The sequence below is a fragment of the Drosophila miranda genome, chromosome 2 (assembly GCF_003369915.1).
Source record: "Drosophila miranda strain MSH22 chromosome 2, D.miranda_PacBio2.1, whole genome shotgun sequence".
NCBI lineage: Eukaryota > Metazoa > Arthropoda > Insecta > Diptera > Drosophilidae > Drosophila > Drosophila miranda.
Window position 1 is genome coordinate 4361737 of NC_046675.1, and position 23009 is coordinate 4384745.

Below are 23009 nucleotides of genomic sequence, written 5' to 3' on the forward strand. Positions count from 1 at the left end.
ATGTTTTGTCCGGCGATGTTTTCCACTAAATTCCACTTTTACGAACGCAATTTGAATGAAAGAACTAAATATCTCTCCTCCTGCTGGGGGAACTTTAAGACCCACGAAACTAAAGCGCTACTAAATCGATTAAAAAGAAAGTGAAAAGTGGCACCTGTTCGCCCTCAGGGGTGCTTCCTGTTCCCCCCATTCAAGGATGGGTGGCAGTGCATGACAAGAGCGCGAAATGCATAACAACTCGCATCGCATTTTGTGAATGTCGAAAAATTTCAAAAGGCAAACCGTTTTACTACCGCTTGGCTGCACTTCCACTCACACAGACTGGAGCACTCGAAATCAACACGCTGGCAGGCTTTGGGATGTGCAACCATATGTAGTTTTAAGGAACTGCCTCATATGAGGAGCAAACAGGCAGGAAAAACTAAAAGAACATATGGCAATAGACACTTTTGAGGCGATTTATTTTTGTGCAAATACCATTTTATACTTTATAGGACAGATAAAACAAGCAAAGAACCTCTAAACTTGAGAGAGAAAACCTCTGTTTAAAGCCATAACAAATCTTTTAACATTCCTCAAATTTTAAGAACTAGTTCAAACCCAAAAAGCACTCAACACTGGCAAAGAGCAAACACTTTAAAACGGCAGAATGGAATCTCTGATGAATTATTGCCTGCCAAGGTGTTGTGTCTCTTTTCCCATAATTCCTCCACTATCTGCTGTCCCTCTTCTCTGCCAATTCCTTTCAGATCCCATGGTTTTTTGGGTCTTTCAACAGAAGACGACATACTTTGCACATGCTTGTGAATGACATTTTGGCATATTTTCGCATTTCATATGCCCCCGTCTAGCTCTGGTCGGGTCTGGTCTGGTCCTGCTGAAGGATCTGGTCTTTGCTTTAAGGAAACAGCTGCCAACTGAAGCCGACGGCTATGGCATGGCAGCAGCGTTTCGCATTCATTTGAAGCAAATTTTGATAGTTGTGCAAGGGGGAGTTGGATGGGGTGCAGAATGGGGGCACTTGGATTGTTGTGGCTGTTGGCTGGCTTTTGAATTGTGGGCTAGAAATTCCAACTATGTGTTTGACTGGGCTAACTGCCTGGCCCATTCCTGGTTGGCCTGCTGCATGTGGCATAGTGCGGCACGTGTGTGGATGAGTGGCTCCGGCAGTGGCTCCGGTACTGGTGGGTCCGTCTGTTTGCCTTTTCGGCGAGTGATGCCTGATATCCATCCAGGGATACGACTACGGAGCCACTCACACTTGCAGCAAACAATCAAAGTCATGTTGACGTTCAATTTAGCTGCTGTTGATTTGTGTCGTAGGAATTTGGTTTTTTTCCTGCTCTGTCTTTTTCGGACCTGACCTCGTTCTGGGGTCTTTTCTGCCCCTGTCGCCTGCCGCCAGCCGCCAGCCCCCTGACCAGTTACGCAACTCTGCTCTCGCTCAAGTTTATACGTATTTTGTGTTTTTCCTCTGCGCAGGTACAAAAGCAACAACAAAAATTGTTTATCCGTGATTTATGGCGCGGAATTTGTGCTTACGTGTGTCCTCCCTGAAGGACTGCACTGTGGACGCCCAAGCACTTTGAGCTATTAATGCCTCGGACCAAGGGCTGAGGGCCCCTGAAATATTTGTATACTTCCGGTTAAGCTGCGCTTCCTCCAAATGGTTCATTTCGATCATTTCATTTGGTATTTTCCACCAACATCCATCATCCATCATCCGACGAGTGGGAATTTGTTCACTTGGACATTTACAATTTATATTTGCGGAGTGGAGTGGGTTAATGTAATCGCCGCGTAAAAACGAAATTAATTTGCAATGTTTTCCATTGTCAGAATGGAATTTTGCTATTTGATTATTATTATAATTATTTTAGTGGAATGGAATTTGAAACTTTTGAAATTAAAATTTGCGTATATAGTTCTGTTTATTTGAGTCACACATCCACTGTTGGATAACTCTAGAGTTCTCAATTTATTTAGAAAATATTTTTAAACATTTGGCAGCCATAAATGGGATCCTGCTTCTGAAAGCAGGTGCCTGGTTTTTTACTGACCTCAAAATTATGAGTTATTGAAACGAGACTCTTGGGATTTCATCTTTCTCAGTTCAAGACTCTTTTCTTCGCTTACCCTTTCTCTATTCATTTCAAATATTTCATATTCGTGCTCACAATTCCATCTCTGAGGTTGATTGCTTTTCTAACAGCAGTAGTTAACGGCTAAAGGACTACATTTTGTTGGGCTTGTTTATGCAGTCGATAGGATTTATGGACCTCAACCAGGCTGGCGATTATCATATTTCATTGTATGGCCCGAAAGCAGGCACCGAAATGTTTATGGCCAAAAACCAACTGGCATCATTTATCAGCTGCAAGCCAAAGCCACTTAATGGTAGCGCCTGCCACGCCCTTTAACCACCAGCTCCCCCAACCGGATCAAACCAACCGCTTTCCAGCCCCTCGTTAGTCGGCTCAAAAGTCAAACCGCAGAGATTGGAGTATATAAAATAGCGCATTATTTGCAGGCGGCTACTGCTAATGCATGGTATTAAGTGGAGGCGAGAAAGATGGAAATAGAAGTTGGAGTGGTAGAAGGAGATACTCTCCATAAATCTGGCCAAAACACATTAAAATATTTCAAAGATTTTAGCCAGGAAAAAAGGAACCTTGCAAAAGTTAAGCGGCTACCACTGCAGTTCCATACAGAAAATGCTGAGCAGGCGCTGGCGCTGGAAAATGGTAAAAAGAAATGTACAAGATAATAGAATTGCAATGCCGTGGAAAAAAAAGCAGATGCCAGGCAGGAAAAGCCAAACAGGGAGAGGCACACGAAAAAATGCAGAGGAAAAACTATAAAACAAGAAGAGCAACTAAATTCTTTTTAGATAGAACAACTGAGGAAAACAACGAAAATAATGTGGTATAGTGGGTGAATGTGAGTTCAGTTGAATAACTGCTTATTTTGTGGACAATGTTTGAAAAATAGAAGCCTCTTCAGCCACATACCAGCTGATGTTAGTCGATTCTTCAGTTGATTGAGTGAGCCATCATCTAGTAAATATGAGAGCTGAGTAAATTGCAACTCATCTCAAATGAAGCCACTCTCGTAGAGCCATAAAAGTTGAGATGATTGAGAGTAAAGCACTATGATTAATGCTCATACTGCTCCAGCCTTCTTATTTTCCCCTTCCCTGCAGCTCCAGATAAATATGAATATGAGCATGGAAATGGTATGAGTACGAGGATGAGTGTGGGTGTTTAGGTGTGGCACATACTTGAAATGATTTACGCGCACACAAAAACCCCTTAGAAGCAGATAATTTGAATAGAGGCAGCGACACACAATGCCATTGTCTGTCTTTGTGCGAGTGTGCGGGAAGCTGCTTTGCCTTTGCAACTGCAACAAGAATAATTGACAGCATTGCTGTGCCATGGCAGACACCAAATACATGGTATGTGTGCACAGTGGTAGCTCATTTGAGCGAACACTTAGCGATTCTCTGCGGTTGATTTATAGGGGTAAGTTTTGCAGAAGTTTTCTCACTGTAAATGAAATGAAATTTTGCGCAATGCATTTGGAATTCTGAATCGCTGGAGTGTCAACTGCGTGGCAAAACTCTGAGTGTCATGTCGGTTCTTTTGTCTCTTTTTTTGTGCCTCACGGCCCTGCCATAAGCAGCTTTGTGATGCCTAGCAGATGCCAGCACGTATTCGACAAGTTTGAATGTGTGTGTCTTGATGCAGAGTAGTATATGTGAATGGCACCTAAAGAGTGTGCAACATAAATTGGGCAAATTACAATAAATTGCCGCATTCAAGAGCCTGAATATATGGGGGATAATATGGCCACACAATTTGCTATATTTTATGGCCATGTCATGCAATGTGGCCGTATGTTAAATGTGTACATACATTTATGTGGAATGCCTTAGGCTTGCTGTTGGGCAGTATTGGCTAATCCAAATCAAGGACCTTTTGACATGTCAGCTATGACTGCATGTTTTACTGAGAAACCACTTTCTCTTGCTCAAAAAGTCTTATGGGGCATTCCCGGAAACAGTTTAAAGAAATAAGTATATCTTCGTTAATGGCAGAACCTTTTCGAAAATGTATCTCTGAGCCTTAAAGCGCATCATTAATCATGCAAAGGACAGACCTGCTAGAGAGGCCATTCTTTGAATGCTTTCATATTTCTGGTTAATGAAAAAATGTGTACAGGGTTAATTAATTTTAACGAGGACGAGCGGCACACCAGGACTTACGCTTGGTTCTCTGACAAACGACAAACAATAACAGCGACAGGATGAAGTAATAAAAGTGCGGCAAACAAATGCCTTTATATAGTAATTACAAAGTGGTTTTCCATGTTCCATGTTCCATGTTCCATGTTCGACCTTGTGGCCGGGACGCGACAGCAAAAAAGAAAACCCAACAAAATGGTTGCCAGCTGGAGTTGAAAATTTGATGTCGTAAATCACACACGTAAATTGTGACACTCGTTAATTTTAACGCTCGAATGTCACTCTCTCCACCAGACTCTCTCTGTGTGTTTGTCCCAGGCCGTCGTCCCAAATGATCGACATTTATCATCCAAATCCACTTTGTTGGGGCCATAGCCGTACTTTTCAGACTGGGATCTGCCTTGTTGGGGCCATACTTTTCCGTTAATCTATGACAATTTAAACTTTTTTAATTGAATCAATTAAAAGGGAGACAGGCCCCGAATCAGGGATAGGAAAACAAAGTGATTTCCATATAAAATATTCCTCTCACATGTCAATCGAAAACCAACCAAGAAACAAACTAAATTAATTAGCGGTAAGAGATTCCTCCACTTTGCTGTGATTCAGTGGGAAAGTTTTAGCCTCTAATGAAAAATAGGTTACAAAACCAAACAACGAAAACTATAAATAACGAAATACCTGCAAGAGTTGCTCGGAAATTTCATTAGAACATTTTCTTAAAACAAAATTGTCGTGAAAGTTCCGCCACGAAAGTGGAAAACGCCTGAACACACATCTGGCTGTATGCCGCACATGTACGTGTGTATCTATGTATATGTGGGTGACTCTGCACTTTGTTACGGTTGAGATGTTCCGAAGGGCAACCGCCATGACCCGAGCCGAAAAAAGTTTCCAATTGTTTGGTAATTTCTTTTGCCATCCACATCCACACTGCCAACAATCGCACAAGGCCATTGTCAAATTAACACTTTAATTTCACTTAATGCAACGCAGCAACAATCAATCAGTCATTCAGTCCCTCAGTGCCTTCGTTTATCAGTCTGTCTGAAGGAAAAACTTGGGAATTTCATACGCCCATGATGATGACAAGGAATGGGATGATGAGCCTCGTCCTTTTTGGGGTTGATTGATTGTATAATTGATTGATTGCCCATAGGTGCAGCAGAGACCCTTGGGGTGTCCCATCTAAAGTCTTTTTCTATAAGTTTACTTTTGTAAATATTTTCGCCTGAAAAATGAAGCTAAACAGTCAACAAAAGGTGCTGATATGAGTGTGAGGGCACTTTCGTACATAAATAACTAGCCCCAGGGAAATTAACAAAACATTTCATGCTCCCAGAATCAAATAAGCAAACAAACACATGAATTTGTAGTTAAATTTTATTGAAAATAAACATTCTGAAACACTCCGGTAAGTAAACACAAAATCACCATGGTCTGAAAACCAATATTGACTTTGGAAAATATCCTTTGTATGCAATTTATGTATTGGTCAGCTCTGAATTTATGGGCTAATCTACCATTGGGAATTTTCAATGCGTGTACAAATATGTTTGGTTTAGTAAACTGTGGTCCTGCACTATGCATATTTTACCGATGGTTTTTAGGAAAAAATCGTTTGTAATGCACCCCTAATTATGGAAATATAATTGTAAATTCGACTGAACTAATGTCTAAATTTGCGGGATTTCTCATTGGCGTAATGATGTCATTCCCATATACTCATATGTATTTACCAACAATAACATGGCATCAGCAGGAAACCTATCATGTAACATCAACTTGGGCACTATATCTGAATATTAATAGTTTTCGAAACAATCTGAATCCTTGCTATTTGCATATTAACATAGGTAAGGCGGAGAAATGTTCAGTCGTTTTGCATTTAATGCGGCAATTATAAAACAATTAACTCCCATAAATCTGTTTCGAATTTAAATGCTCTGTAATTAAAGCACACAAACACAAGCAGACAAGCCCAGAAACCCGCACTGAGCTCTCAAGCCTTTTGGGTCACATGGCGTATACGCAGTCCATGGTTGGTTTTTTGGCATACTTTGCGGCGGTCCGTGAGTAATTAATTACCGATTCCTCTCCGTTTCGGTATTCATGTGGAAAAATGTCCCCACTCCAAACACATGACGGAAAAACGGACCCCGAATGCCGCATAAACACCCGACATTAATCAAGTTTTGTTGCAAATTAATTTGCCAAAGGTTTCGTTCGGATCGGAGGCAGGAGGCAGAAGAAGGTACAGTTGCCTACGATAAATTGGCAGACATAAATTAGGCTGTAGGGGTTCCGAGTAGGCTTCCGCATAATTGTCAACGTGCTCCGTGCGTCAACAGCTCGATGAAATTAGCACAATCCAATCGAATGCCAGGCAATCGCAGATCATTTACACTTGAGCAGTTCTCCAAGAAGCCGTTCGCCAGCTGGCTACGTGCCAGCCTGCCAGGAGGCTGTATCGTTGTGGGTAGTCAACGGGGTGGGGCTGTGGATGGTGGTGTGGGTGGGGCCTTGGCTGAGGTCGTAGTGCCGTCATTTATCAAATTTAATTACAGTAGGTGGCGTGGCTGGGTCCTGGTCTCTGCTCTGGCTCTGACTCTGGCTCTGACTCTGACTCTCTGTGCCGTCTGGGCGATACGTTCAACTTTCGGCATCGTTCCGAATTAACGCAAATTAATGCAAGCAAAGTTTGTCGTTTTCGCTCACGTAGACAAAACTTGGAGGACGTGCAGTTTGGCAAAACTGAATAACGTTATTGAATTCGCTCATCGTTAACTATGAATATTTTACAAAGAATCTGAAAAACTATTTGGCAAATGAGTTTCTATGAAAATCAATATTCCCTGAAATATATCAGATAATTGAAACTATTTTTCTGGCTTTTCTAATGGCACTCTGTAACCCAAGACATCAGACCTGCATTACAGTCATTCACACAGGACTGTCGCTGTTTGGAGACCCCATCAACATGCAATATTGCGTCATGCATCATCATGTTTCTCGAATCATGAGCTCAACTGCACAGTTTGACTCTGACAAGAGACCGTAGCATCCACTAATGGCTTACCCTTGCCCCGACTGAACCACATACTCGCACATCCTTTGAGGGCATACTACACTACACTGCTTCCCCACACTGTTATTTTCGGTGTCAATTACATGTTGACATGACGCCAGCGGCAGCTGCACAAGAAACGTCCATGCAGCCGTTCGAACGGGATGCCAGTCATCAGCAGGCCCGGAATCTAGTCGAACACGACCACTTGTAAAATGTTTCAAGACTCATGGCAAATAAGAATAAGCTAAACTATTTTTGAAAGTATAAATGAAAATGTAAGGACGTGGTAGTCTTCTTTATGTCTAGAATGTATAGAAGCAATTAAAATAAGGTCAGAACACTTTCATGCAATTCGATTTATCATTCCACAACATGATAGTTGGGCCATGCTTGGTTTGATTTTTCTCAAACTAAAAATATATATTCACAAGTTCAAGTTTTAAATGTCAGTTGACAAGAATAGGCTGAGCTCAGGAACTTTATAGGTCAAAACTCCAATATGTACTGATATAAAATTAGTCTTTGGCAAAACCAAAAGTAAGAGACTGAAGTCTCATTTGTTCTTGGATCAAAACCAGATTGCTAAACTATTTATTTTCTTTTAAATCGTTCGCTCTAAAAATATATATGAAGCCTCGACTTATCTATCTTTTCATTCGTGCTGCAATACATATTTAGCCTCGCTAAGCTGTGGAAGTTTCCCCAATCGATATCGCTTAGGGGGAGATACAGTCTCAGTGTGTCCGCAAGGACTTCGGGAAAAGGAAAAGGGAAATGCAGCCTTCTTATCTGTGTCTTATACAGTTTTGTAGTTTTTATCGGTTGTGCACTTGATTATGTACAATATTTGCTTTCTGTAGCAGCTGTCTGTGTGGCGGTGCTTCCTCTGTTCTCTTCTAGTATTTCCTCTGCAGTGGCAATTGCAGCTGCCATTGTTTGCCACATGCCACACCACTGGAGGCATTCAAGTATCGGCATAATGGCTGTGAGATAAGTGTGCCGGCCAGTCGCAGCTTTTCGCACACGCCTGGCGATGCCATTGTAAATAAATGACAATACATCCGGCTTCCGATTGTCCGTGCAAGTGACCGACTCTGTCGGTTCAATGGTGACCATTATGTACTGCAGATAGCCGCAAATGCAACTGCTGTTATTGCCCCTTCGTTAGCCCAGATTTGTATTTTTTTGGCCATTGACAGATATCGGCACTCAGGCAAAACCTATTGCATGTCACACAAATCGTTTTGCCAGCCCAAACGAAAAACCTAACAAGATATTTGCATTCCGGCTGGGGTTGTTCTTAAGCAGCTGCTTGTGGCACTTTTGTATTGCCAAGTCATCAGCGTTTTGCCCTTTTTTTTGTCTATAAGGTAAGGGCGATGTGGGTCAACAGCTTTGACTTGGGCCAAAAGGTAAACCAGGCAATGATGAAGGTTATATTCGCTTAACCAATTGAATATCATCTAAAATGAGGCGTCATCTTTTGAGTTGGGCTTTGGCAGATTATGTGACATTATGTTGGACAGCTTCGAACCTTTCTGGTACTGTCTTATGCTTATTTTCCAGAACGGCTCATGTTGGCTTATTATAAAATTGCTTTCTTATATTTCCTTGAAATCAAATTGCCAGTCCATTGAGAAGTCGGTCATAAAAATATTTCGATGATATTGCATATTTTCTAAGAGTATGCAATTAACTTTTATTACTTTTGCTTTGTTTAAAATATATGCAAAGAGGCAAAAAATGTGCAAAAAATATTTCCTCATAAAAATATACTTCTAAGAGGTTGAGTGCTGGGACAATGGTCAAGACTGTCCTTACTAAAAGGCTCTTATTTCGAATAAAAGAGGAAGAGTGACTTTAGAACAAGCCTTAAAGCTGAGAACTCTGCCTTAGTCTTATTCGACTGTAATTTCATTACACGATAGTCTGCTTCTCGATAGTTGAATTTAAAAAAAGTCTGCAGTCCTATAGATTAATTTCAGATAAAGGTTGGTTTCAATTTCTGTCTAACACCAGCTCTCCTTTGGTTGAACTTTAACCTACACACACGACGACCTCAAAATCAAATTTAAACAAATCTCTTTTTGATTGTGGCTGGTATCCAGATAAGTGTTATATGAACCTCAACCTCAACCCGACTGGCCCTGGTTGTTAGTCAGTAGCTAAATCAGTTTATTGCATTACGTATACGCCCCGCGGACAAAAATATATACCCATAAAGGCATGCATACATATATGTATATGTGTTTCGGTATGAATTTTCGGTGGATGGAGCGTCATTTTATTTAAAATTGCTCTCTGTCAAGTTGTTGGTGTTGGGAATGGCATGGCATGGTTTGCATGTAACAACAAATTGCACCCACAAAAAGCGTTTGCAGGCTGCTCGCTTTGTGCATCTTGACTCTGCTGGCTGCCGTTGCCTGCCTGCCTCTTGGATGCCTGCCTCATGACTGGCCTGTCTGATGGCTGGGATTTGGCTGAGGATTCTGATGGATTTTGGGGAATGGGAATTTGGGTGCTCTTGCTGAAAGCTGAGAGAGTGCATCGTTCACTCTTAGAGGGAAATCAAATTTCAGACATTTTTCTACATTTTTTTTTTGTTGTTGGTCGGATTTTTTGAGGTCTCAAAGCCAGCATTGATGAAATTGCATTTTGATAATGGAGCGGCAGGAGTTGCAACAGTGGCTGTGGGGGCAGGCTACACACTATACTATATACTCGTCCTTTCTGTGCCCATTGAATAGAGCAACTGAAGCGAGAGCTCAAGGCCCAAGTGGAGGGAACGGAAGAGATGGCTTTACGCCTGTCACAACACCTGGGTACCATTTTGCCTAAATAATTGAAGGCAATGCTTAGCACAATCATACGAGTGGGGGAATGAGACAAAATCGTTTCATGAAGCTTGCAAAAGTTCTTCCCGAGTTCATTCTTCTTGTTCAAAAGTTTCCCTTGCATTTTCTGCTTCTCGTTGCACTTTTCCTTGAGCCTGTTTCCTGATCATTTTGCAAACGCCTCAATTTCATTTTGCTTTGAGTGCACCTCATTTACTTTTCTTTCGCATACACATGGCTGAATGCATTGGAATTTTCACACTTTTTTGCATTATTTCATTTTGAAATTGAATTAAAGTGTTCCCTGATGGAATTGTTTTCCTTAGACATTAATAATTGATTTGTTTGGGAGACGTATTGAATTCCACCATTGCAGATGCCGCCTGTCATTTGATAAGTCACGATTTCGTAATTAATGTCACAACTGTGGCGCCTCCAAAAATATTTGAGTGGATTCCACAATTGAGTTCGTGACCAGCTTCGCTGATGGCCAAGGCAGGGGCACATTTCTGAAAGGATTTATTGAGCTTGGCGAATAAATTTTAACGAGGGGACATCTGAATGGTCGGCACTTGGAATGGAATGGATGGCAGTGGTTGAATACCAAAGGCTATAATTATGAATAATTCCAGCCATAGCATACGCTACGGTACTAGTTCTGAATAAAGTTTGTAGATTCGCTTGGATTGCACAATCCTTTACTCATTTTAACTTTAGTAAATTTCTTAAAAATGTTGATAGATATTTATAGAATACCCAAGAATTTGCATCCTGCTTCATGCTACAGACAAATTGAGTTATTACAGTGAAATTGTGAAAAATTGTGCATCATTCCGGGGCAGGCAAAAGGAAAGGCCGCCATTAGTCCACAGACACACACAGACAAGGAGCACACATGATTTGCAGCATGCCTAAGTATTTTAAGCAAATCATCTTCTTCTCTTCAAGATTAAGCTGGCGCCGACTCGACCCTCCTGCTGCTCCACAGACGCTTGAAAATTTCATAAATGGCTTAAGGACGTTGCCATGATGAGGCGAATGCTGCCTGCAACCTGTGTCCGTGCCATCAGCCACTCCTCCCCCACCAGCCGCACACAATTCAAAGTTGCCATTGCCACTGATGGCTTTGATGACGTTGTGGCCCGTTCATTTTCCACCAGTGCCCTACCGCACTCACTGCCACCATTCTATTTCTAGTTGGGATACCTTGGAGGAAGGTACTAAGCTCTGGGGAAGATGTTTGTATTGCAGAGAAGAAGGCAAATCGCGCCATTATGCCATTTTGGTAAAAAGTAGTCCTCCAACTACAGAAAATAAAAGATGTCATAAGATACCATTGGAAAGGTTTATCGTTTAGGGTATCTAAAGGTTCGACCACCAAGTCTATCCGTTCATGTTCTCTTTTTGCAATTGCAGTACTTTTCCTGTCATTACCAGTTTTCTGTTACATCTTTTGGTTTTTTTTTTGTGCTAGCCGTCACTTGCATGCAAAATTGAAATCATCAACGTCGTCATCAGTTGCTGGCTGCCTGAGTGAGGACTGGGCTCAAATCAGAACTAAACAGTGATGATATAACTAGCTTAAGTAAAAGTAGCACACAGGGGGCAGCCGAAACATTTTCAAGAGCAACACTGGCTGTGGCACCGCTCCTTGGGAGTCTCAAGATTATTGCTCTGCTCAACGCTTTCGTGTCGTGTTTTCTTTTGGGTACAACTTTTGGCCCTAACAACCAAATAACACGCCGGGCTGCATTTTGCCGAGCTGCATTTTGCTCGACGCGCTCGACAGACCATAGCCACGCCCTCACGGCAGCAAGGCAGGCATTTCTTTTTCTCATTTCGTTTTTGAACTAGGCCAAATGCATAAATCGTTGGCGGGTCTCTAAGTGAGGAAGGATTTCTCTTGTAGAAAGTTGAATTTGGGAAGCGAAAGATAGAAGAGAGAAAGCGTTGGAACAGAGGTTTGCTGAAGTTCACTGAAATGTCAGTGGTAAATCAGATGAGTAACTCAGAAATATTTGAGGCTTGCAACCCTTAAAGAGATACTGGAAACCACTGCCTATAGCTCCTATGTCCGCTCTATGGCACCCCAATGTTTGTCTCATGTGATTATCCCCACATTATCTACATTAGCCGCATTACTTAGCCCGCCTGCCGCACAAGCAGACGCAATTTGTGGCATCACATAACATAATGAGCTTACCCTTTCGCCGCCCCCTGGGGCACCAGTGGGGTTACTTAGCGCCGAGCATAAGGGCTGCACAATGCCAACGAATCCGCAGAGTAGGGCATGTTTGGAGCCAACATGTATCACTGGAATATTCTAAGTGTCGTTCCATTTTAAAAAGACAACATTTGGTAAGAACTGGGAGGGTTGCATGGGTTTGGTGCTATTGCAGGACCTGTTACATAAACAATGAGCTGCCAATGTTCTAGCGGTGGTTACTGCAGTCTTGTGGTTGTCCTGGATCCCAGGTCCTGATCCTGGGGCCAGCTGCAAGTGTCGTGAAACTGTTGCAGTAACAAACGGACGATGAGCACGCAAAGTCGTTAAGTGCTGCGGAATGGCTTGGCTCGTGGCCTCGGATTGTTGCACATTGTCTAGCCCCTGCCGTAGCTCCGGCCACCTCTCGACTCTCGAATCGATTAAGCGGCTTAGAGTGCCCCATAAGCTGCCTCAGCAGACTGCTTGCTTGCCTGTCTTTTGCCTCGTGTTGTGAACACGTGTTTTGCAGTGCCTTTCCCGGGGCGTACATGTGTAGGTAGAGGTATTGCTGGTTGCAACTTCCTGGTTGCAGGTGTAGGTGCATTGTTGTCGAGCTGTGGCTGGAGGATAACACTCAGTGCACACACGCTGGGTAATTATTGAACAGGTTTATTATTTGCTTAATGGACCGTAAGGCGTTGGCGTTGGCGTTGCCTACTTACGGGAGCCGCATTTTTCAATTTAGTCGAGAGTTTAACAAAAGATTTATAATAGGGCGTTCCGGCGCACGAGTGAGTGTGTGCTGGAGCACTTTATGTCCCTCTGGCAACCCGCCGACTACTATCTTCATGTCATCTGTGTGTTTAGTGTCCTTTTCTTATGTTGCCATAAACTTTAATGTCGAGTATATATATGCTAAAAACCAGCTTGTGCAGCTCATGGGGTGTGGGCTTACTTCGGTATGGGAACAGTGGTGGTGGTGATGTTGCAAGTACATTACGGGGTCGTTGTATGATGTGTTTTATGAGTATTTCCTTGCAGTAGAGCTCCTTGGAGCTTCCTAGGTGAGCTCACGAATCTGTCGTTAAAATAGCATCAAAAGTTGGATTAGAACACAATACACAAATCCTTGATGACACTTCGAATGTGTCCCACAATGGGGGCCCCCATATGTTGGGTATCCCTGAGTGAAATAAATAATTCCTTTAGAGCACTCTTACGGAATTATACAAGCTCTGTCCCCACATCAAAGTGGGGCAACTTCGTTAGTGGGGTTTTGTTTGAGGACTGTTTTTAGTATTGATTGGAATCGGCTTGAGTCAGCAAAGTACTTTACTTATAGTTTACTTATAATTACGAGTCCAGGACACATATTGAGGCGTCCAACATTCTTTTATGACAAGTCTTTTGGTAAGATACCACCCCGAAAGTTGTTTTGTTTTCAAAGTTTTATATTATGCTCATAAAAATGTTTACAAATGTCTGTGGCTTTTATATTTTTATCTTAAGGCCAGCATATTGTATATATTTGTCTGTTTTGAGATTTCAAGCGAAGTGATATGCCATTTAACGAAAATGTTAGTACTGACGATTGAAATGGCTTATTCTCCATCATTAATTATTTAATGTGACGATAATTGCGTTCAATTTGTGACAAAATGCAATTCCTCTCAACAAATTAAGTGTAAAATTAATTATAAAATCACAAAGTTAAGAGAAATATTCAACTGTGTGTCAGTATTGTATGCAAACATGTCTGGTGTTTGTGAATTTTAAGCTTAAAGCGTTCAAAGACACCTTCAAAAATACACCAAGATATATATTTCAAGATATGTATATATAATTATGCGAATACTTTGTTTGTAATATCGTTACAAACTAGACAAGATAAACGTCTCGTATTACCATTAATTATATTTATGTACATAAAAACCACAACGCTGCTTACCTGTCCCTACAGTATTTTGCGGTCCAGGGCAGTTAATAAAATATTCATATTTAATTGATAAAAATCAATACCAAATTTCATATTTATTCACATGAACGCGCATATACATGTCCGATTTTCCGGTTATAAAATAACAAACACACAGTTTTGACCATGTTGACCAACAGACACTCCTATCAACCGGACTTTGTTGGTATTTAATTAACCTTTTATGGATGCGATTTCAAATGTCAGTTTTGTATGAAATTTACATATTTTCCATTGACCTTCTTTTCAGAAATACGTTAGTGAGCTGTCGACCGTTCGCGATTGTGCCACCGAGTGTGTGGAGAAAGGTGAGTGTGGGTGAACCGAAGTGATCAATTTAATTCTGCTAGTTGAACAATATAATTTGTGAAACGTTCATTTGAAAGCCGCATTCAAATTAAATGTGGTCAACCATTTTTGTTGGCCAAAACCTCAGCTAATTTTGTATTATTATCCTGTTTCTTTGTTGACTAGAAATTTGGGAGACCCAAACATATTGCTGCACCGAGGATGGCTGTAATTCTGGCACCCATTTGGCCTACTCTGTCATTTTGTTGACCCTGCCCTTCCTATCGATCTGGCCCACAGCCGTCGATCTCTGGAACATGAGGCGTTAGGTTGAACAATTGTTCAGATGATTCACAATATCATTTGTTAATTTTTTATTTATGAACTTATTTTTGAACTAAGAACATGTATAAAATTCAAAAGTTTAGCATTTATATTGAGTTTCAAAAACAAACATACGAAAAATAAATTCTGTGAACGGGACCTAATCAACTAAACAAAACATAAAGAAGAAAATTTCTATGAAAATTCAACCATTCGAACCTGTTTTGATGTGACTTATAAACTCATACGATTCCAAAACGAATTAAATATGTATATGAATATGTTGCAATATATATTTACTGTTAATACTTTGCGGCTTTGTATTTCTGACTGTCTTCCCAAAATGCACCATAATATCTGAATAAAAAGAACAATGATAAAACTCTTGAAACCACAAAACTAAATGTTAAAGAATTAAATAGAAGAAAATGCAAATGCAAACCTAAACTAAATCGTATTCACTATAAAACATAATGCCAAAATTTAATTAGATATAACAAGAGATGAACAAAAAAATGTTGAGAGAAAGAAAACCAGTATTGTCTGTAAGAAAAATGCCAGCTGTCAAAAGTACATAAAGAAATGCAATCACATTGAGACGTTAAATATATAAATATCATATAATTAGCGTCGTTGAATGCATTACAATTTCACAGTTCATAAACATTAATAAATACATTAAACCTAAGAACAAGAACAAAGAACGAAAGTAACGTAGAAATAAATCGTGGTAAAGTATATGCTTTATAATTTCTATAAAGATCCACAAATATTACGCAAATGTCAAAGTCACAGTGCGTTTATTTTGGGGTCTGTGACTTTGTACTTTGTACAAGTAATATTTGCTGGATACTCTATTATATGTTGTTCCTTCTGGCCGAAGATGATAGGCGCTTAAAACGGAAAATATTTAGCACCTATGCAAATGTATGTAACTTTAAGGTGATACGAATTATCATAGCGGAAAACGAAAAACGAAAAACGAAAATCGAGCAAATCTTCATTCCACTGTTCATGAAATTCTAAATTATATATTAAAAGTAATGTAATACTAAAGGGAATCCATTGATAACCAAAGAGGAGATGTTTCTAGCAGATTGACGAGTGTAACACAATTCGGAATAACGTAGGTAAAAAAAAACCAATTACTAGAATTATTTAGAAGTATCGAGAGAGTTTAGTGAACCCAAAGTGAATTACGATGAAAGTTCTATGCGATTTTCTTATAGAGCACTTATGCGATTCCATTTTTAATTATTTACAATTAACATAATACTAACATTTTAAATGATAAATACTTATAAACCTATATTTAAACAATGCATATGATATATACAACATACATAGAGACTAGATCTAAGGGCTTTCCACTATATTAAAAGCAAACAAAAACAAAGTGTGAACAAAACAGAACAAATATACACATACAAGATTGTTAAATGTTAGTTCCTCAAAACCAAAGCAGCTTGTGTATTTAAAGCTCGCCATTCTGTTGAATAATTTGCATAAAAATTACAAATTCGATGCTTAATGAAATCGGTAAATCGGATTTGCCATTTAATTGTATTAAAAAAGGAAAATCGTCTCTGACATTTTGCCAATTAATGTGTCAAATATTTTGTCCGCTTGGACCACATTTTATGCAATTATATCATTTGACATTCACCTCGAAATTAATGATTTTCCGTTGCAAGTCCCACACTACGCTACAAGAAATGCTGGTTATTCCAATTGCAATTACAACACTAATAATAATTGTATTATATATGGTACATGTATTTCCAATAAAATTTTCATTTAATTTTTAGTAATAAACTTCAATAAAACAAACAAAAAGGAATACATTTCGTTTCATTCCACGGTACAAAACAATTGAATAAATGAGGCTCATTTTTCAAGTGCAATGCCGCTCCTTGGCAAGGACTCTTGCGAAAGTCTCTGACAAACTGGAGCAGAGCAAAAAGAGTAATGGCTAAGTAGGGCCTTGGCTGAGAGAATTATTTCAGAGTTCAACAGGGCCATAAATATTTGTCTCTCCGGGAGGGCTTTCATTCTCTGAATTGAGGGATTTAATGTGCCGTCGTCATACACTTGGGGAACATTGTATTTCTGTGAGAAAACTTTCATAAATGTTGCTGATAGTTAGATTTTGTTTATATCGGAGTAGAAATGAGTAAATCTAGACCAAATCACTGATCTTTCTGTCCTTGATAAATGATGCATTTGTAAAACAAATTAAAATTCCATTTTGCGATAAATTTTTTCCACACCCCCAGGATTTAACCTTTTGCAATGCTATTTTTGTTATCCCAACAAAATAAATATAAAATAAAAAAAAGCGACAACCACTGAGTTGTGCTAATGTTGTGCGCTCAGCGTTGAGTAATCCGGATAAGCCACGCATTTTACATATCGTCGTGTCAAACAGAAAAAGTGGTCGGGTATCGGATGTGGCATCGACCCGACTGCCCCAATGGAAAGCGGAGTAGAGTCCCCAAGCTTAGGGCGAGGCTTAACAAACAAATTCGTGATGTAAAATTGAAAGCGAAATGAACGTTTTGTGTCAGCAAAGGATTTCGCGCAATTACGCGTCGCGCCAGCGAGTAAAAAGGAAGTCTGCCATAAATATCCAACTAAATGCAACCCAGAACATGTCAAAAGGTTTAAGTCGTGAGGCATGCCACAAACGAGGGCAAAACCAAAGTGCAAGGCGCTTGATTAAAACCAAGTCTGAATCATAGGGGGATGCTCCAGTGCTCCACGGCTGAACTGCTCCTCTGCTTCATTAGCATGGCTAGCGACTAGTCAAGCGGCACTTGAGGTATTCCCCAAGACAAAGGCAATAACAATGAAATGGTTTCAAGGATTTTTGGCCGCAGCTTTTGCCTGTTTGACGATGATGGAAATATAGGAATCCGTTCACATCAGAATCAATTCGAGCATCATTCGCATCCTTCGCATCCTTGAGCTCCGTTCAAGTCGTTTACTCTTTGATGCGAACTTCTATTCCATTTCATTAAGTCTAGTACAGCTTAAATTCTATTCCAAAATACGAAATTAAATTCCATGAAAATATTTGTTAAGTCATTTTACGTTTGAGCATTAAATAATGTTTACTATTTTTGGAAACAAAATCAGCACAAGGGATACAAAAACACCCACATGGGTCCACAGAACCATCCAAAAAACCTCGTATTAATTTATGACACTTTGTGTGCAGAGCAAACAAAAAGAAACACAGAGTCCGGAAAGCAGAAGGCATCATTTCTGTGGGCGTGTCGCCGGCAGACCTGCTTGTCTGCTTTTGCTGTCCTTGAGGGAAACATCATAAATGGCAGGCTGGGGCTGGACCCAGCTTCACAGAAGCCAAACCAAATTAAACCAAACTGAACCGAACAGAACCAGGCGGAGCCAAGGAAAGCAGAGCCATAATGAATGCTTCTGATGCCAAGAGCTTGTTGACCAACAAATGCAACGAGATCCAGAGATTGAAGGGTGTAGTTGTCCATGCGGTGGTGCATCTGGTACTGGCGTGCCCCTGGCAACAGGGGGGAATGAGCTACAAAAATGGTGCCACCAACACCTAATGAGAAATGTCAGTAATATGCCGGCCAGCCATTCCTTGCATGCGGCAAAATGATGGCTTTTCCAACTGAATCTGCAGCCAGTCACCCACTGCATCTCCACTCATTAATGACAGCCACAGACCCGGGAACACTGATGGGTGGGAATCATCAGGAATAGCTCCTGGCAATTGGCTATACCATTTCCTGGCAGATAAGAAAAGTTCTCCCCTGCAACTGCCACAGGCACAAAGTGGGAGAGGAAATGTATTGGATGGGGACGGTGCAACTGTGAGGGAACTTTTCACCTGGTTAGTTATTCCAAGTTGAAGTCTGATTAAATTGGATAGCTTGTCTGGCAATTCGTACACTTTAAGCATTTAATCGTTGGCCATTATAATAGTCATCCAATCACTTAGCAATTAACAGCATTTTCTGCCAGGACTCAAAGTGTCTGAGAAAGAATTCTCCAGTTTCTTTTGTGCCAGAAGTCACGCTATAAATGACCCCCAGCTGGCTACTTCCCACCTTCACACCAAACAGACTCATGCTGCTTGCTTTTGACTCCTTTCTGAGAGAAAATTTCCCCTTGCCCTCCATTCCGATGCAAGGAGCCTGCTCTCCACTCCTTCCCGATAACGGCTTGCTGTTTAATTGCTGCATGGCTGTCCGCGTCAGTTGCAGGCAACTTTATCCTTTATTCGCTGCCTGTTTGGCTTTTCATGTCATTAACAAGGCAACGACAATGGTAATGGCACAGAGGACTACTGCCCGTACTGGCGGACTTTCCCCACTTGTCGGACTTGCACTTCTTGTGTTTCATCGCGCTACACGGGGGCGTTGTGCAATTCATATTTTAATTTTATTCATTTCCATTTTCTGTTTTCCAGCTGGCTTCTTGGCCGCGCCTTGACTCGGTGCACTTTCCAGCCTCTCCCCCTCTCCCAGAATCAGCTTCTGCTGGACTTAATGTCGCGCCCAAATTGAAAATTGGCCAACACATTAATCCAACGCCAGTTGCCGTTGATTGCTGGACGCCTTAATGAATGCCCTCTGGCTTCGCCTACATTTCTTTAAATATCACTTACAGCATTAAGCCATGAACTCTGACCTTTCTGCTTGCCCAGTCCAGCCCTTTTAATTATTCAAACACACATTACGTATACACCGCCTGGGCACTCGCTGACCGCAGACCAGCAGCTGTCCGCATTCACAGGCCTCAAGTGCGTGGGTGGTTCAACGAATGAGTGAGTGATTCAAAGTGTTTCACAGTGAATGATATCTATTAGACAAGCAGCATTTCGCCTGAACAACTCCAGCCATGTGGCATACTGTTAATTAATCAAATCAAGGCCATGACATAAAGCATACGCCGTGCCACGCCACGCCACGCTGATTAAGGAGGAGTCCCTTGTCCTCTGGCCGTTTGTGCTTCGCCTTCTGGAGAGCTATCAAGTGCTTGCTACACGGTCCGTTGAGTGCTGAATAATCCCTGATAAAATTGCTTTGAAATCACATTTTAATTGGCTTCGAGACATCATTTATTGTCGCTATTTTAATTAAAAGTGCAGGCTGCAAAAGTTCCAGGAAAAATAGCAGAAAATAGCTGAATGATTAATTAAAATTTATAGTAAAATTGTTTGCAAGGACCCGTAAAGTCTTCACCGTGACATAAGTTATAGTATTACTAGAAAATGAGGAAAGAAAAAAAACCTAATGGATCTACTTTTTACTCAACTTGGCGTAAATTGAATTTATTGAATGCCAAAGCAGAAGCAGAAGTAGCTCAATTTGCCATTGGTTTACACTTGCCTCAAGGGTCAAAGGAAGACACTGAAATGTACTAAATTTTCGGTAATTTTCAAATTTAGTTCGGGTTTTATTTGCTGTCGGGGGACGACGAATCGACACGAGACGAGACAGGTCCAGTGGCCGACGACTAGACGCATTGGCAAACTAATTTTATAATTTATGTTATCGACGGCTTTTATTTGAAATTTATAGCCCCAAAGGAGCCTGCCAGTATTTGGACATTTGCATGGAGGATTGGCATCTCGATTGGGATTGAGTTCGTTGGGTTGGGGCTTGAGTGAGAGGCGGACTGAACTTTGCCCTGGACGTGGCATCAATGTATGCGGCTCTAATGAATTTTTAAGCCACTAGCCAACTATTCACACACAAACACACACACACACACACATTTCAATTATTTGATTTGACTTCTTTTATTTGCTGCTCTTTCCTGCAGCACGAGACTGGAATTTAATTTGTGCCTGAGGTTCAAGCGCTTGCCAGCAATCTGTCAGTTACTCCAGGTCCAGGTTCAGGGCAGAAGTCACCAGCACCAGCAACATCAGCATCAGCATCACCGTCGCCGTTGCCGTCACAGTCACGGCAAATGGCCATAATAATGAAAACGGACAGTCGGGCCAGGGCCAATGGCAAAAGTGAAAGCGAAAAAGGGCCAGTGGCAGCACAATGGCTGCTTCGAATTGGCGAAATTGAATTTCACACCTCTCTGCACAGGATCAGGATAATGTGCTGCAGCTCGCTCTGGCACTGCCTTTGGCTCTGGCTGCGGCTCCGCAGCTTTGTTTATTTCATATTAGAAAGCAACTAAATGGAGCCACAAAAAACAGCACCGCGTCGCATATCGCCTGTCGGTACCACCTGCTTTTGTTGGATGATAGCGATGGCGATGAAAGTACTGCAGTCCAAGGACGCTTTTGCGGCAAGGACACAGCGTTCAAGGTAACAAAAGACATTGAATAATGTTGCCACATGGGGCAGGTCGAACAATGCCTTCTAACAATAACAAAATATTGCCTACTACCCCAAAATATTTCGTGTATGCGAGATGGTTCCATTTCCGCGTGGCGTAGAGTAAACTATTACTCGACAGGCCCGACAGCACATTCCATATTTCATATTGCATTTAGTTCCTTTGTCCTTTGCCTGCATAGTGCCCTCCTGGCTCTTCTGCAGAGCCAAAAGAGACTAAGGAACTCAAAGTAAACTAAGTAAATATATGATGTTTATTCAAGCATGCTCAAAGTATTCTTCTGACTATCCCATGCCTGTCATCTCACGTACTTATGGGGTAGACACAGGTTGACAAAGCCTTTTGAAAGTATTTCAGGCACTTTGTTGGGATTTCACTCATACCTATTGGATCATAGGATATCGAGTACTTCTAGGAAATTTGCTCAGTTGCAAAATTAATAATGATAAGCATAATCATTCTGAAGGTTGTGTGGTGCTCCAATTTTTCTATGACTCTTGTTAGCCATGGGTTCATAAATATTTATTGCAGTGAAAGATGAATTCACTGGAGCAGAACCGATCTTTCCGAAAGATCACTTTCAATTAACATTATCCAAGGAAATAAAAAGTATTCCCTGTGCAGAATATTTTGATAGAGCCATTGCTTTCTTCCGGCTAATTTAAGAAACACTCCAGATTTTGGCATTGAGTACTTTTTGAATAATTGTCCCAACCGTGACGACTTAAAAATTGTGTGCTCTTTGTTGCAGACAGATTTCTGTCACCTCATGGGGATTCCCTGGAGCGGGATCCCGGCACCAACCACATCCGTACACAGGGCAACATAAATTTCGTGCTAAATGCGGCGCCAAGTCAACACTGAACCCGGGGCCGCAGCAAATGAAGTACTCGTACATTTTCGAGAATTATTCCAGCGTAAATAATTCAGAGGTAATTCGTATTTTTTCTCTTTGTCTGGAATTGGAGAAAAATCTCATTGTTCATCGTTGGCTGCCTGAGTTGCTTGAGGTTTGTGTCGGTTTGTCTTTTTGCCATTTGCCTTCTGTTTGTTGTGTGGCTTCGGATCCGGCTGTTCCCCTTATCCCTTATCGCACATTACTTTCCGGTTGTCTTTTGGTTGCCACTCGTACGCGTATTTGTTTGTGCCACTGCCCCTGCCACACAACTTGTTTCCCTTTCATTGGTTCTGTTTTTTTCTGGATGTATTTGTGTATGTGTTTTGTTGTCCTTCAGGACACTTGAACTTTGAATTGATGTTTCAAATCGGTTGCAGATTGGATATTTTGTTCTTTGGATTTTTTCTAAATACACTTATCAATAAAGAAGTTTTAATCACGCTCTTAAAGTTATCTGAGTGCAAGTTTAAAGATATGGCAAATATTTCTCGTTCCTACCCCAAAGAATTTCTGTATATTTGGACGCAAGTCACCTGATCTCAGCCTCAAACATAACTTTGTTTTTAGGTACCCCAATCAAAATTTATATGCAGAAATGTCAGAGGTGCACCATACCACAGCCGACACTCCATGGCTATAGTCAGGATGTATCGTGCCGGCTATTAATAACAATTCTGGCACAACAGCCTACATAAATTCTCCATCTAAGTCGGAGTGCCCCCAAAAAATGTGTCGCTTGTGTGGGCGTGGCGGTCAGTGGGCGACCGCAGAGCGGGGCAAGGAGAAAGGCTAACAGGACTGAGCCATCGGCATCGCAACTGCT

The 23009-nt window shown here is 41.1% G+C and overlaps 1 protein-coding gene across 5 annotated transcripts in view; it reads left to right on the plus strand.

The window, feature by feature from the left end:
- Positions 1–16783, plus strand: part of LOC108157793 — a 29437-nt gene extending 12654 nt beyond the window's left edge. For all 5 annotated transcript variants that reach the window (XM_017289987.2, XM_033389826.1, XM_017289988.2 and 2 more), the window contains exons 3-4: positions 14582–14639; positions 14806–16783. In XM_017289987.2, the coding sequence (XP_017145476.1) occupies positions 14582–14639; positions 14806–14948 (201 nt within the window). In that variant the 3' untranslated portion in view covers positions 14949–16783. The remainder of the gene's footprint in view (positions 1–14581; positions 14640–14805) is intronic.
- Positions 16784–23009: the final 6226 nt, after the last annotated feature.